Genomic DNA, 15,186 nt, shown 5'->3' with positions numbered 1-15,186 from the left:
AGTATGGACTTGGGAGGCACATCTGGACAATCAGCTCACCCGATTTTGTAAGATATCTCAAGGTTAGCTGCCCCGTTGTTCTCGCCTTGACTTACATTCTCACTCCAACACTCAAAGGCTAATTCTCCCATTTTGCTTACTTGCTAGTTGTTCTGGGTGACAATATTCGCATACACCTCGGCCATCTTCACAATCAAGATGACTTTCCTTTTCCAATACTACAGGATTCTTGGCCTACTTCTGCGCCGCTATGTCTACACGTCCATCGTCGTCGGCGTCGGCGCCTGGTGCGTGGCGATGATCCTACAGTGCTTTTTCCTCTGCCGACCTCTCGCCGGCTTCTGGGACAAAACCTTACCAGGAGTGAAGTGTCTACCTGAACTCTCCACCTGGTTGGGCGGAGCCATTGGCAACATTTTGACGGACTTGATGGTCTTCGCATTGCCCATCCCGATGCTGACCAAGCTGAATCTACCCGGGGTACAGAAGGCTGTGTTGCTAGGGGTATTCAGCCTGGGATTTCTGAGTGTGGCGCTAAGTGTGGTCAGGATCAAATACCTCAGGCTGAATCAAGACGATGTCAGCTGGTCGAACGTCCCCTTGACGTGTCTTTCGATGTCGGAATTGACCTTGGGCATAATATCTGCTTGCGTGCCCACTACGAGGAGGCTTTTCTTCAGGCCGGCGCAGAGAATGCTGCCTGTTTATGCATTAGCCGGTGACAGCAATGCGCATTCTCGGCGTGGCCGGACGAGCTATAGCAATAGTCAGCGGGAATGGTGGTGGCATTGGTCAAGGAGGGGACTGACTGGCATCGAAAGAAGCAGTGCTTATGGAAGTGGACAACGATCCAGCGCACCCACGGCGTCGTAGATCATCATATGAATCAAGTCTTGATTATCTTTTGGGGCTTCTCTCACAAATCTAAATCTCATCGTGTGAAGTACATTCTCATTGAAGAATTACTATGTACGGAGCGGAGTTGATCATCATAGTTTGGCCCTAGAAATGTTTCCTTCGGCGCATACCTATTGGGGCAATATCTGCTCAGGACGTTTTAGGTAGAAACGCCTCCACTTCAACCTCGACATGCAAGTCGGGTCGCAGCAGCTTAGTATACACATCCACTCCAGTAAAAGTTGGCCGATTGGCACCAAAGTGCTCTATCATGACTCGATGAAGTACACCACCAAAGCGCTCGTCCGTGTTGGCATGGAAGGTACGGACCTAAGCCCAAGTTCGTAGCTTGATCAGGGGCGGCACAGAATACCAGATGGTAAGATGATTTCACCGACCTTGTATACATACGCCCAAACTTCCTGTTTGGTGCCGGGAAGGCCGGCGGCCCGTAGAGACAGCTCGATGTGCTCGAAAGCTTCCTTGACCTCCTCCTCCAATTCTGCAGGTACAGTGAGGCCCACCTGACCACCGACGTGAATCGTAGACACGCCGGGGGGGATGACGGCGGCATGGGTCACTTTGAGGATTTCTGAAATCTCCTCTCCAGCTCCTGGCCAGTTGAAAAACCTGATATTATTGGCAGGAGCTGGTGTTTTGGGGATGAATTCAGGCATGTCATGTTGCTGTAGTGCGGATGGGTAAGAAAGGATGTTTGGTGGGTGTGAATTGAGAGAAGCTTAGTGGCTGTGTTCTGGCGCAAGACATCGTATTGAATAGATCGAAGCGCTCACATATCTGACATTATTCTACCTGTATTTCTAATCACCTATCCTTTTCATAAAATAAAGTTTCCGCTACTTGCCTGATTCATTGGTAGTGGAATGCTTGTGTTTAGAAACGCGTGCCGAGGCTTCCTCGGGAGACACATTTGTCAGCAGCAGTGCCTTAAGTCAATAACTGAAGTGGATGTTGACTGAATCTTAATACCAAACCAGATGTGAATGACTTCGTGTCATGCGTCTAGGAATCATGGTATGATTTTCATAACAATCATCCCGACTTTACATTGGAAGGGTAACTAAACGCTACAGGGTGTAACAGAGGCATTTCCAAATATAGAGCCGCCGGCTCAGTAGAGTCATCAATTCCGCCCTCCAAACAGCAGCTACACACAAAGGCAATGTGGTATACTAGAAGAGGAGAGGGCCTTGTCTGACATGTGCACCTTTTTTTTTAGAGGCTCTTTAATGCATTTGGAGGCGCTAGTCAATTTTGAATCTCAGGCCGCATGCTCCCCTTGTAGCTAGCAGGAGCAAATGCCGCTAACAGCGGGTCCGTCTCAATGCTCTCACTGTCCTTGCTCTATCGTATTCGGCTTGGAGATTAGGCTCTAGATATTCTTTGGTAATAGGCGACGCAACTCTTCTCGAATAGTTCTTATTAAGAGAGATCTAAAGAATAGAAAGTAAAATACTGATTTAATTCGTGGAGGACTGTCTTGTTTTCCTCTGGGGCGCACCGGCATTGCGACGGTTAGATGTCCATTCCGCCGCTACGTATCTACCAGCCAAGGTCCGCCCACCCAGCTTCCAGGTACCGCCCACCCAGCTCTTTGCGTACGCCCACCCAGTACAAGAAAATAGGTGCATTTACCATTAGAATGCAGGTACACCTCGGATTATGACTAAGATTACCCCGCCAGTATCTACTACTTCACTTTATGGGGAATTGTGCGAAGGACATTTCATCTAATACTACAATGGTATTATAAGAGTCTCGCTATGCTTTATCTACACCGTCCAGGGCAAAGTGGGTGGCAATATGTACACCGAAGTCATGACATCAATAAACCCTATCCCATGCACCAACAAAAGAAATAGCCCCTCCTGAGTCGTCCCAAAGAAAGGACATGCACTTTACTCGTCATCCTCCAGCTCGATCTCCTTGCCACTGCCCTCATACAGCATGAGGCTCGAGACCCAGCCGCCGACAGCGACTGCGCCGACGGCCCACCAGCTGAAGGCGACCATGCCCCAGTCCAGCCCGACGCCGTACCAGTACCCGCCGACGATGGGCCCCACGGTGCGGAAGCCCGCCGAGACGGACTGCCCGATGCCGTGGATGGTGCCCAGCACGGAGGGGTGCGGGCTGCAGTTGTTGAGCAGGATGATGCTGGCGGGCAGGGTCATGGTGCGGGCCGATGTGTGCAGGAACAGGATGAGCACGATGCCGAACCACAGCACGGTGGACGTCGTGGTGGTGCCGTCCTCGGACGTGGACTGCGGCATCACGGCCAGGAAGGGGGCCAGCAGGTACGCCACGGGGAAGATGATGAGGAAGTAGCGGAACGACCGCAGCGTGCCCAGGCGCGCGTGCACGGGCGGGTACATGACCACCTGCAGCAGCATGCCCAGGACGCCCAGGATGGAGGTGGCGTTTCCGACCGTCGACGCGGGCATGCCCAGCCCGCCGGCGAACCAGAGGAGGTTGCGCTTGCCGATGCCTGCTGTGCCGCGGGGCTCGATCTCGGCGGCGGTGGGGATGTTGGACTCGACGTGGGCGGGGATGAAGCCGGGGCGCGGGGAGGACAGGAACAGGGACCAGATGTTTGTGAAGGCGCCGAGGTGGAAGTCGTAGAAGGCCTGCGAGAGGAGAGTGCAGACGACGTTCTTTGTCCACAGGCGGCTGAAGGGCAGGACCTTGCGCTTCTTGGGCTCGACGACGGCGGGGGCGGCCCGCGGGCTCTCGGACTTCTCGTCGAGGCGCAGCTCCGAGTAGCCGGTGCGCGAGTGGTAGACGTAGTCGAGGGGCCGGCGCAGCACAAAGGCCTTTGCGCGCGCGACGGCGTACAGGCCCGGGTCGAACGAGTTCTTCTTGCCCTTGGACGTCTCCTCGAGGCCGAAGAAGACGGCGAAGAAGGTGACGAGCAGGAAGACGGCGTTCATGATGGACGGCAGGGCGAAGGGGTACGCCTCGATCATGGGCGAGTACAGCGGTCCCTCCGGGCCGAACCAGCCCGGGAGCGTCATGGCGGGGTCGGCCAGCCAGCCGCCGATGATGGGGCCGAGGATGCCGGCGACGTTGAAGCTCATGGGCAGGATGAGGAACGCCCGGGACTGGTACTTCCTCTCGACGGTGATCTCGGAGATCATGGTGCGGATGATGCCGACCAGGCCGTTGATGGAGCCCGAGAAGATGCGCCACGCCATGGCGGCGGCGAAGCTCTGCGAGAAGCCGTATCCGAAGCAGCCGATGGCCGTGCCCAGGGTTCCGATCAGGAGCACCATCTTGCGGCCTCCCCACCACTTCGACGAGTCGGCGGCCTTGCCCCAGGCGATAGCGGTCAGGACCTGGGCTCCGGTGAAGCAGCCTGTCAGGAGACCGGCTTGTGCTGATATTTGAGAGTCGGAGAGGATTGCTTCTGCAACAGGAGTCAGTAACAGGGCATTAGCTGACGAACTCAGGGTGTTGCTGGACATACCTGCGCCCCCAGTCTGGATAGTTCGCTGCTCGGCCATGTGCTTGAGCTGGTAAAAGACGTACGCCTGCAGACTTGCCACCTGCAAGAAGTCGACGAACCGGCACATGAACAAGATGAGCAGCTGGCCCTTGTGAGGCAGAGACATCCAGGTGACGTGCTCCGGCGCAGCCTTCTTTCCCTCTTCCTTCTCGATATCCCTCGACAGGAATGGGGCGTTCTCCTTTGCCATGTCGTCCTCCGAGTCGAAGTACCTCTCACGCGGACTATTTGTGGGGTCGAACACTGTGACGGATGAGGACGATGATGCAACCCCGGGCGAAACGGCTCTCTTAGCGTGTTCTTGGTTCAGGAAAGTATCGAAGTCTGCTTCGGTCCCAAACTCGCCCTTCTCGTTCACGGACGACTCTTGCATGATATCAAATTGGCCCGGTGGTGCCAGCTCGCTCTGTTGTGAGTGAGCTGGGGTTGTTTGTTGTGCCATGTTAGTCAGTGTGGGAGCCCGCTCCTCCTGCTCTGGCTGATTATGGTGTTGATTGGTATAGCGTGGGTGAGTGATCCTCTGAATTCTGAATCCTGAATTCTGAGGACTCCCCTCTTATCCTTTGAGTCTGGTCAGATTGCGTGCACTGATATTGCAAGTCCTTGGCGAGTTGCTTAGTGGTACCAGTAACAATGCTAAGAAGTAACAAAAAAAGGAAACTGGTTTGGAAAGCGTATAACAGAGGCTGAGTGAGTGTCGTAGAATGGTATGGAGTTGAAGGAATGACAAGCCGGGAATATCGACGGCAGAGATGATTTGAAGAGGCAACTCGGAATGTACAAAAGCAGGATGGCTGGAAATAGAAATGGAGGGTTGGAAGACGAATGTGCAGGCGGAGCACAAGTCGACGCCGACAAGCGGCAAAAGTTTGCGTGTGCTTGCTCGAAAAGCCACAGTCTGCGTGGAATAAATGGGCCCCCGGCTGTGGGCTGTGACGGGCAATCAATCTCAGTCAATCCCTGGCGAGACGACCGGGTGATGTTCAGGGTCACCAGATGAAAACAATCAGAAAACAATGGGAACTGGTGCAAGGAAAGCAACCAGGGCCTGGGGAGGAGGAGACAGGGAGGGAAGGTACTGTATCTGAGCGTGTGTACCCCTGACCCGGCCTTCCAAGCGTGGGAGGGTGCCTCTCTTCTCGGTCGCCGGCCCCACTGCCTCAAAGGGATCCACCGGAGAAAATGACTGCAATTCCCCACAAGACCGGGCTGCTGTCATCCACTCGCATGGCCGAGTATGGCAGTGGAGGAAACAGGACCGGGTACTCCAGATTCTGAATGGGCAACGGAACAGGACGATGATATCAACCTCGCCCGCTTCAGGACACCAGGGAGCCTGTCAAATGCCCCTCATGCCCCTCCGAGCCCTTCTCGGTGTTGCTCACGGGCCAGATCAACCAAGATCTGGCCTAGAGCGGAAGGGCATTACGCGTTGCGTGGGTTGTTGACAGGACCCTCTTTTCCCGCCCCGTTTCCTTTTTGATCCTCCATGCGCCAGGGAAAGGGAAGCAAGCAAAAAGACTCGAGAGCCCGCACAATGACGAAGCTCAGTCTCGGTACCAGCCACTACGTATTTTTACTTACACCGCGAATCGAATCTGATATCGCGCTGCTCATATTCGCGGAGCGCCACATCCCGTCGGCCCGCGAAGCCATCCCGCGTTTCGCGGCGTTGAGTCGTGAATTGTGATGTCTTGCGACCCCCTACCTAATGTGAAATTACCATGTAGGAAAAGGAAACACCACTGGCCCAAGTCCTTGGTATTGGATTATGCTGTGATACCCAGCATCGTGTCAGCATCGTGTCGTGGGCCAAGGCGGCAGCCAAGGCGGCTATTCCTGCTGCAGAGTTTCCAGTATACTATGTTGTACTGTCAGGTGGTCCAGCACGGCCGGACGACTTAGTCATGTTCAAGACGCGCCCGAAATGTGCAGGACCGGATGTCTGGAGTGTGCAGCCTGAAGCCCGTGCTGCACCTCCTCCACGCAGTCCCCCCTTTTGTTCCCACAAATGGGGGCCCCTGATTCGCGCTTACCGACCTTCCGATCAGTCTTGGAATCTTGATATGCCCTGTGGTGCCCAGTACATAGGAGTCGCTGGGGCGGCAGCCCGGGAGTCGGGTTGGCCCACTGAATCGGTATCAGGGCTGTCGGGTCGGCAGCGGCTAGACGCTTGCCGTTTCAATGTGGCGTCCTTTGGATCCTGGGCTCTGCAGGTGACAGGCGGGCCGGCGCCTACGGCCGCTGGGACCGTGGACGCGAGGCGATCAGCAGTAATCAGGAGGTCGACGATCTGATTATCTCTAGATGGGGGGGCTCATTTGGGGGCTGCGGCCGGAAGTCGGGAGGGCTCCCTCTTTGAAACATCCTCGCCAGCCAATCCATCAGTCAATGTCACAGTCCGGCCTGTTCCTCGATGGCGGAACTGGGGGCCCGCAATGTCCTGAATGTCAAGCTTTCCATGATGGGAGCTTGAGAATTTACAGTGCAGGTCAATGCAGAACCCGTCTCCTGTCGTAGTTGGCGGCCCCGTGGGATGAACGGGATGGGCGAGTCTTGGCAACACCAGTTCTCTGGGCGGCCATTGGGAAGCTGATGAAACCTAGCTAGCAGCCCTATCTTAGCATGGTTCCTCCCATGCCAGGAGGTGGTGTGCACGCCTGCTGCTGGACCATCCACCACACATGCACTATCAGGCTATCGTGACTGGCCGGCCAGACTGCAGTACCTGCGCACATGCAGACCACCCCCAACGCCGACCGTTGCACCTATCTCTCTCCAGCAGCTGGTGATCGACCGCCAAGAAACAGGGTAGGCAAGCGAGATGACAGGCTAAATATCCGCCATGTCGCAGTAAACTTCCGCAGCTTCCTCCTTGAGTCTTGCAAGCGAGCCGGGAACCGGATATGCTCGGCCGCCGGGGACGCTTCCTTGAAGAGAAACGACTGACCGCCCGTCGTATTTACGAGCAAGACGCGTGGATGACAGCGGGCGGCGGCTGCTTTGCGTCTCATGCCTATGACGACTCGTGGCAACATTCCTCTTTTTTTGGCATGTTTGTCACACACAGACACAATTGCCATGCTTATGTAGGCCTCCAGCGGGTCCTGGCTGTGTTCCCGAGGCTGCGGGATGGGCCTGTCACGGTCCGGCTTTAGGACAAGATGGGTTTGTACGCGACACCCGATGTTGACTTGGGATGAATTCAATTCATGGACAGGTTCAGCCTCAATGTTCATGCAGCAGCACTCACGCAGGGGCTGACGTAGACCCCTGGCCCTGATGTGGACCCGGCACAGGCTTTCAAGGTCCGGGGTATCAGCCTGTCTGCCGATCAAAGTCGTCCATTCCGGGTGGGTTCTTTGACGACTGGATGACGCTCACGATGCCATTTTCGATCTGACCCAACCGATGGGGTCTGAGAAAAAAGCCCAAGTTTCAACTATGGCCGAAAGTGGGTATTTGTTTCAACCTCCCGCTCACTTCTCTCGAAACATGTGTACTGACAGTCCAATTTCGAGGTCAATGGCAGGTCGGTGGGCTACCTTCTTATTCGAGGGCGGTTGCTAGTCATGATCGTCCTCATCACACACCGGAGGATTCTTTCACTCAATCACATACAGTGGACGAGGAGCCGTCTCATATATCAAAAGTCTTGGCAGCCCGGAAGCCGGTTTATGGACAAATTCGATTCCCACCACCGACCACTCTCATCAGCCCACCCCCCGACTTCCGAAATTCCAGACTAGGAAATGGTCCCCACAGCCCTAAGACCCACTTTCAAGCGACAAATCTGCAGTTGTGCCTTCTGGAACCCTTCTGCAATCAATGTGAGAGAGGGAACAGACTAGGGCTAGCCTAGCTCGTCTAGTCGTCAGCCTTCGCCGTTGACATATGGACCACGATTGCGATTGCGAGGCAACATGCACACGCCACGCCAGGTTTCAACGCGATCTCGAATCGCATCCCATCTCAGGGGGAGGCGACTGAAATTATGGGTTTGCGCCAGTCGAGGACCGGACCGTCGAGTTCAGGCGGTTCCACCGTGAAAGGTCGAGGCTCGGGGTCACATTGGTCAACAATCGCAGTCTGCGTCCAGCCACTCCAGATATCAGACGATGACGCTAGTGGCCCAAGTATTATCACAGCCATGGAATAACACCTCGTGCCATGACTTGGACACCGCCGTGTTGACGTATCTTTTCTGCGCCAATGAGGCGATCAGAGATTTCCGTCCGTCTTCGAGACGAACACCTGCCCAGGAACTGCTAATGCACTCCCATGTGTGCAGGAGATAGAGTGCCAGGATGGGAAATGGTGGCGTACCTGTCGTCGTGCTCGTCCAGGATGTTCAGCCTACTACACGGCCCTGTGGTAGCCCGAGGATGCCAGTGCCTGGGCGCAGAACGGAAATCCAATGTAAGCATGCATACACGGCAGCAGAGCCCACACCTGCCCGTACGAGGCGATACGTTGATATTCAGGGATAGACAGGGAAGCAGAGGGTGCACATTACCCGGCCTGTTGACCCTCGAGCCGCAAGGAAACAAAATGGATATGGGGACCCACTTGGCCGATCTCCATTCTCTCCTGACCCCCTTGTTCATGTCCGTTGGTGGGCCTCTCTACTTCTTAACTCTGCTGCTCCTCCTTCTCGATGCTTCACTATTTTATATCTTCTCCCAATCTCTTGGGTCTTGACGAGCCAAGGCGAACACAAATCTCCAGACGCCTTCTGTTACTGCATACACTGGTACGAAAACATCGACCAGATACACACTCGTTGTTCATAACATTCGATTCATCGTCTTCCTTCTCGACTGTTAAAGTCCAATCATCACCTCGAACTCCTTCCAAGATACCCATACAACAAGAACCATCGTCAAAATGTACACCGAGGTCCCACAGACGGAGAAGACAGGGCAGCAAGTGGCCAAGCTGCCCTGCTATGCCGACACATACTCCCGCAAGCCCATCACAGACATCTTCACAAAAGACACCGATGTCGACAAGCGGGGACGCAAGAGGACAGTGCCAATGAAGGTTCTGCTGCTGGCAGTCGGAAGAACAGGCACAGCTTGTAAGCCAAAACCCTCTCACCAGATCTGGGCTAGCGGGCCCCAATGTTCCAAACTGTGGATACTAACCGGGCTCGCACAGCTATGCGCGCGGCAATGCAGCATCTCGGCTACGTCGAGACGTACCACATGATGTGCGCCTCCATCGAGAACCCACCAGACGCCCTGCTGTGGCACGACGCCCTCGTGGCCAAGTACTTCCCCGAGCGGTCCCCGCTCCCCGAGGGGACGATCCGCACGCGCGAGTTCTGGGACCAGCTGCTGGGCAACTGCCAGGCCGTGTGCGACTGGCCGGCGTGCGCCTTCGCCGAGGAGCTGATGGAGGTGTACCCGGAGGCCAAGGTCGTTCTGACAGGCCGCGACGTCGACTCGTGGCACAAGTCGACGCTGCCCACCGTCTACTGGCGCGCGACGGACCACGAGCTGCGCATGCTCTCCAACACGTACCTCCCCTTCGGCCTCTCGGGGTCCTGGGCCGCCCAGATGTACTACCCCATGCTCAAGATGTTCTTCGACACCTTCTTCGAGGGCGACTTTGTCCACCGCGGCAAGGACGTCTACCGCCGCCACTACGAGAAGTGCGTGCGCCTCGCCACCGACGAGGGCCGCAACCCGGGCCGCCTGCTCGAGTTCCGCGTCCAGGAGGGCTGGGAGCCCCTGTGCAACTTCCTCGGCGAGCGCGTCCCCAAGGCCCAGAAGTTCCCCAACGTCAACGACGGCTCCGACTTTGTCAGCCGCAGCCGCAGGAGGAACAGGAACCAGATGATGAACGTCGCCGTGCGCCTGCTCATGTGGTGGGTCGTCGTCGGCTTCGTGTGCTACGTCCTCATGGGCATGTTGACTGCTTAGAAGAGAGATTTATTTTCGTTTCTCTCTTTCTGCAGTTGTCGCTTTTTGGGATGGCGCATCTGATACCAATGCGTGCTTCATGAGCTTTGGTTTAATGATATCACTGGGTGTACTTGGTTTACTTGATGGCGTTCGGGTTTCGGGGGCATGTCGAGGTGATGGCATCCTAAGCCAACCTGCGAACGCAAATCAGTGGTTTGATGAGAAATTTTCTCATTTGGATTCGAATTCACAGGCTCCCTGACAATTACTGGGGCAGCATTACCTGTACATAGATTATTGAACTACATCGGATTTGCACAAATTTTCCTCACTCCTCCAGAGCGATTATTAAGTGTGCTCGCTGGTAGATGACTGTCGATTTGACGACATTGAATGATTTGGCCCCCATTCAGAAGCGCTGTGACTCCTGTACTCGCGTACCGAAACATCCCCGGATCGTTGGATCCACCGGGCAGTGGAGTCGCCTAAGAGTGATCTCATTCCAGACTGCTCTAGGCGGCGGGTCATCCGGTTGTCATCCCTCGGTGAGCGCGAAGACTAGAAGAATTGGTTCAGATTAAACTCAAAGAACATCCGGTGTCAATGGTAATAGGATGGGATGAGCTGTGCAAGCCGCGTCACGGTGGTTGACTGGCCACACCTCTCGAGTGCTGCTTGCGCAATGCATGTGGGTCCCTCGAGATGCATTTCTCATGTGGGTTTCTCCCACCTTCCGGTTTTTGTGGCCAACGCAGAGCCAGCCACCAAGTAGCCATCAATATAGTCAAGGAGGCTTCACGAAAACCATTCGTGCTTGCAACATGTTTCGATACTAGAGTTGGCGTCTATCAACATCTGCCACAGGATGGCGACCAGGCCGAGGTCCGGCTCCACCCGCCGGAGTCGATCGTGTCCCGGAACGGAGAACTGGAAGAGAGTGGCAACACATAAACCGGCCTTCGTAAGAGTCTCCTTGATACAGTACTTGTAGGAGCGGTCTGTAAGCTTTCAATAATTGTCTGCATATTGGTGGATTGGTGCTTTGAATGTTTTCAGCCCATGGAGGGTCGCTGTTCTGGGGGTTTGCATCTGGACCCTCTGTTTTCTCGTTTCATCGTTGCGATCCGAAAAGCTCACTGCCTCAGGGGGCCCAACCAGTATGATGAGCACATGTATGACGTCTCGAGCTCCCGGCTTGTATCAGGTCCAAAATATTTGCTCCACGCCGCTTTAACGAAGGAGGGTAGACGCTTGGCAGGTTCGTAGTTAGACCACCCACTGCGCAGAGCACAGCCCTTTGGATGCAGGTGCCGTCCGGTGCTTGCACACGTTCGAGTGTGAAAACTGCAAGATAGTTTCGTTGCTGGACAAACCAGGGGAAAACTCTTTGTCTTTCAATTTCTTGCCCAAAATCGCTATTGCGATACGCAACGCACCCAGATGGAGAGCTCGCGTTACCAGGGATGCAGATTACACTGATTTCTTTCTTCATCCTGGTTACCTGGGAAGCTTTGGCATTGCTGTACCCATGACTGCAAGGTGATTGATTACATCTTTATCACGTAGCTAGACTTGTATGCGGTGGCAGAGGCAGGGGCAGAGTCAATGAGTCTGAATCATCATGTTTGGCTCGGCCGAGAGTAGCTTCCCCCCGAATCAACGTTGTATTCAAAGTGACAATTTGCAGTCAACCAACTTAGAAGCACCTGGAAAATCTAGGTCTAGTTTCCCACAGCAGCACTAGAGTTTCACGATTCCCCAGGATCTTTTGATGGCCGCAACATTATGGCAGCAGACCCTTGTCGTAAGGATACGACGCGTTACACTACTGTATGTGCACTGATGACGGCCATGGGGTCGACGAGGTTACGCACGGCGGCGACGTCGGAGAAGTCGAGGCCCAGGTCAACGCCCTGTGGATAGAGGTCAAACGCCAACGTGACAGGTTCGACGTTCCTGCGAGCTGGCCGCGGCCACAGAGGCAACCCTCAACCCGGCCACATGACCCAGGGCAGGGATCATTGATGATCACCCACCACCATCACCTCCATCCTCCTCAATTTGTGGACACTATAATGAGGCTCTGCTAGAACAGTCAGGATGGAATTGGGACGAAGAAAACAAATGATACCTAAACTGGCACAAATGGAGCAGGAGTGCAGTGTGAGGATAGTGAAGCGGTAGAGCCCGATGCATGGGCACGGATCGGACGCGAAGCCGCGTTCTCGCTGTTTCGGACCGATACAATTAGACTTTTGCTGTGCCTCTGTGTCTATGTTCGTTGGTAGGGTCACTTTGGACTTGCTATGTTGTTTACGTGGTTGACCACCTTCTCCCTGGGCACCTTGGAGTAGTTCTCCAAGAGGTCACGCATGGGCTGATTGATCTCGGTGAGGTCTTCCTGGTACCAGCCTTTGTTACGCTCTGGGTGTGATGTCTCGTTGGTGGCTGCCATGATTAGAAGATAGTCTAGTGGTGACCATTTCTGATGCGGTGTTATTGATGAGTGTCAGAGGCGGAGCCTGTAACTTAATAGAAGATTGCTATGCCATGTAGACAAAATCCATGCCTCGTTTGACTTTCCAATCTGATGTTGCCACATGACCCCGGGCCAAACCTTCCAAGCCACATTTGGAGTGAAGAGAACCAACAGAAATGACACATCAGTAGGATCAGAAGCGCCTCCAGTTGCATGTGTAATATACGCCCTTCCGGGTGATCAAGCACGCTAATTGATCTTTATGCCATAGCTGGACCAGGGTCGCAGATCAGCGGCAATGCTGTCAGCGCGCCAACGGATGTACCTAGAAATTTGGTTACTCAACCAACAAACCGTTTTTGGCAAATGTTGTGGGCAAACGCCGCTGGCCCCGTTCTTGGTAGTCCGGGCGATAGTGTACCTGCAGACTGTAGCCAACTTCGACACCGGATTATCCAAGGGGCAGACCTTATCACTAGACAATATACCACCAGTATGTACGTCTTGCTGTGCTGGGTTGCAAAGCTTTTGCCCCTCAATCCAAACCGTTCATTGATTAGTTTTCATTGTGTGCCTACGTATTTGTTCTGCTTTCGGCCCAATATTTCCTGTATCTCCTCTATTCTAGCTATGCGCAGACAGATATCTAAACAAGAAACTGAGCGAAAGAATCGCCATGTAGTCCAAACGATTGTACTTTACATCTGTACTAATTGCAGATGACCATTCGCCTTCCTAGGGCTTACACTATAGTATCAGAATTCACTTTGACCACCCTCATAGCCTCCATGTCACCGAGACACCTACCGCAGTGTTGCTGCATTATCCGGCTCTCGACGGTCACTGCAGCCGCCGGGTGATGGATCAAGTTCACACCGTCCAACTCGACATATTGGTGCAGCCTGCCGCCGCCATCTGCTCCAGCCGAGCCCACCGTTGTAGTGCCGCCCCAGCCTCCAGCCCTACGCAAGGTACTTGCCGTGGGCGCCGTCCTTGGAGTCCAAATGAGAAGCCTGGGACGCAGGTTGTGGAATCCAGCGTCCTGCTGGCGGTACCGCCCGTTCCTGACGCCTGTGCTGGCCTCTACGCCGGGTCTCCGCATTCGGCCCCGGAGAAGCACCCCGAGCTCCGGGAAGCTCACGCAGAGGATGCCCGTTGTCAGCTCGGCTAGCCTGGTGGATTTGGTGAGTTGCATCAGAGAGTTCCTTCTTTTTTTCTATCCAATATGTAGGTGGTTTGTCTATACACCCCCTAGGGGCTGTATAGTACTGTAGTAGGAGAGAGATGGATGGCAATCAACTTACCCCCACATAACTATCTCAGGCTGGACCCAAGTCTTGTCTGGATTGTTGGTGCTTCGTAGGCGTACTATGGAGCCCACAAGGCTAAATGCAGGAGCGCTGGCAGATGGTCAGCTGACCAGCTAGGGCTTTGCGCGGTTGACGCGAGGCCCAGAGTTGATGGATACTCACCACATGCCGAACGTGAATGCTAAAACGACGTAGGCCTTCTTTTTGAGCTTCATATTAAGGGTCCAGACCCGCCCGAGGGGCAGCATGACAATAATGAAGTCTGTCACCGTGTTGAATATACCACTGACATTGAGCAACATGTACGTGTCGATGCAGTGGCCCGGGATGGATGTGTCCCAGATCTTGGCCCGTGGGACGCACTCCCATATCTTGGTGATAGTGGTGGTAATATAGAACAGAACCGTGAGGACCATGAGCGCGATGACGGTGATGTCAAAGGGGCTTCGCGGGTATATCGAGAACATGCGCCGATACAGACATAGGATCGAAAGCTTGGCTATGCAGATCGTGAAGCCGTATAGGATCCTGGCCACGTTAAACCACTTAACAGCAATCAAGGATCAAATCAGTATCTCGTCGGCTTGTCTTCAGCAACCTTTCCTCTCCCATACACTCTGCTACAGACGAACGAGGGATTCACTCCGTTCACGTACATAATATGCCTCACCGACTTGGGCAGGGGTCATATCCCACTGATGCTCGCCGCCGTGGTGTATCATAGTGGCGGCCCCAGTGCCACAGAAGGCGACGGTACCAATCTGCACGGTTAGCCTGGAGCTTCGTGGTTACTGTTGGACTAGTCCTATATCACCACACTTAGTCTACACTTACCCAGGCAATCAAAGTGAGCCCTGATCTGTTTATCAGCCCGGCGTGTCACCCATTCCAACGAATTCTGAGTACTGCGGGGCTGGGAATATCTTACAGTCCTCGCCAATCCATTGTCGCTTGATCCAGATCCTAACATAGGTACGCAAGAGGAGGAATACAGTAGTTAGTGGAATTGCGACGCCTATAGCAATATCCATTACCCCCTTTCGCGACGCCGGCTGGTCGAAATTGGAC

General features: G+C 54.4%; 5 protein-coding genes across 5 annotated transcripts; 1 reads left to right on the top strand and 4 right to left on the bottom strand.

The window, feature by feature from the left end:
- Positions 1 to 254: 254 nt before the first annotated feature.
- Positions 255 to 1,574, bottom strand: INS49_004091 (uncharacterized protein; the record flags this gene model as incomplete). The annotated part of the gene is made up of 3 exons (XM_043164881.1): positions 255 to 534; positions 595 to 700; positions 1,271 to 1,574. 3 exons carry the CDS (start codon positions 1,572 to 1,574, stop codon positions 255 to 257), a joined length of 690 nt encoding a protein of 229 aa, XP_043018531.1.
- Positions 1,575 to 2,816: 1,242 nt separating this feature from the next.
- On the bottom strand, positions 2,817 to 4,862 carry INS49_004090 (uncharacterized protein; the record flags this gene model as incomplete). The annotated part of the gene is made up of 2 exons (XM_043164880.1): positions 2,817 to 4,321; positions 4,382 to 4,862. The coding sequence occupies 2 exons, from the start codon at positions 4,860 to 4,862 to the stop codon at positions 2,817 to 2,819; spliced, it is 1,986 nt and encodes a 661-aa protein (XP_043018530.1).
- Positions 4,863 to 9,307: 4,445 nt separating this feature from the next.
- Positions 9,308 to 10,347, top strand: INS49_004089 (uncharacterized protein; the record flags this gene model as incomplete). Its single annotated transcript, XM_043164879.1, has 2 exons — positions 9,308 to 9,500; positions 9,581 to 10,347. 2 exons carry the CDS (start codon positions 9,308 to 9,310, stop codon positions 10,345 to 10,347), a joined length of 960 nt encoding a protein of 319 aa, XP_043018529.1.
- A 1,802-nt stretch (positions 10,348 to 12,149) lies between these two features.
- Positions 12,150 to 12,784, bottom strand: INS49_004088 (uncharacterized protein; the record flags this gene model as incomplete). Its single annotated transcript, XM_043164878.1, has 2 exons — positions 12,150 to 12,242; positions 12,647 to 12,784. The coding sequence occupies 2 exons, from the start codon at positions 12,782 to 12,784 to the stop codon at positions 12,150 to 12,152; spliced, it is 231 nt and encodes a 76-aa protein (XP_043018528.1).
- A 766-nt stretch (positions 12,785 to 13,550) lies between these two features.
- Positions 13,551 to 14,585, bottom strand: INS49_004087 (uncharacterized protein; the record flags this gene model as incomplete). The annotated part of the gene is made up of 3 exons (XM_043164877.1): positions 13,551 to 13,980; positions 14,113 to 14,208; positions 14,281 to 14,585. The coding sequence occupies 3 exons, from the start codon at positions 14,583 to 14,585 to the stop codon at positions 13,551 to 13,553; spliced, it is 831 nt and encodes a 276-aa protein (XP_043018527.1).
- Between the last annotated feature and the right edge of the window lie 601 nt (positions 14,586 to 15,186).

This window comes from Diaporthe citri, assembly GCF_014595645.1.
Source record: "Diaporthe citri strain NFHF-8-4 chromosome Unknown scaffold_11, whole genome shotgun sequence".
Taxonomy (NCBI): Eukaryota; Fungi; Ascomycota; class Sordariomycetes; order Diaporthales; family Diaporthaceae; genus Diaporthe; species Diaporthe citri.
Note: the sequence above shows the minus strand (reverse complement) of the source record. Positions and strands in the feature narration are given on the sequence as shown.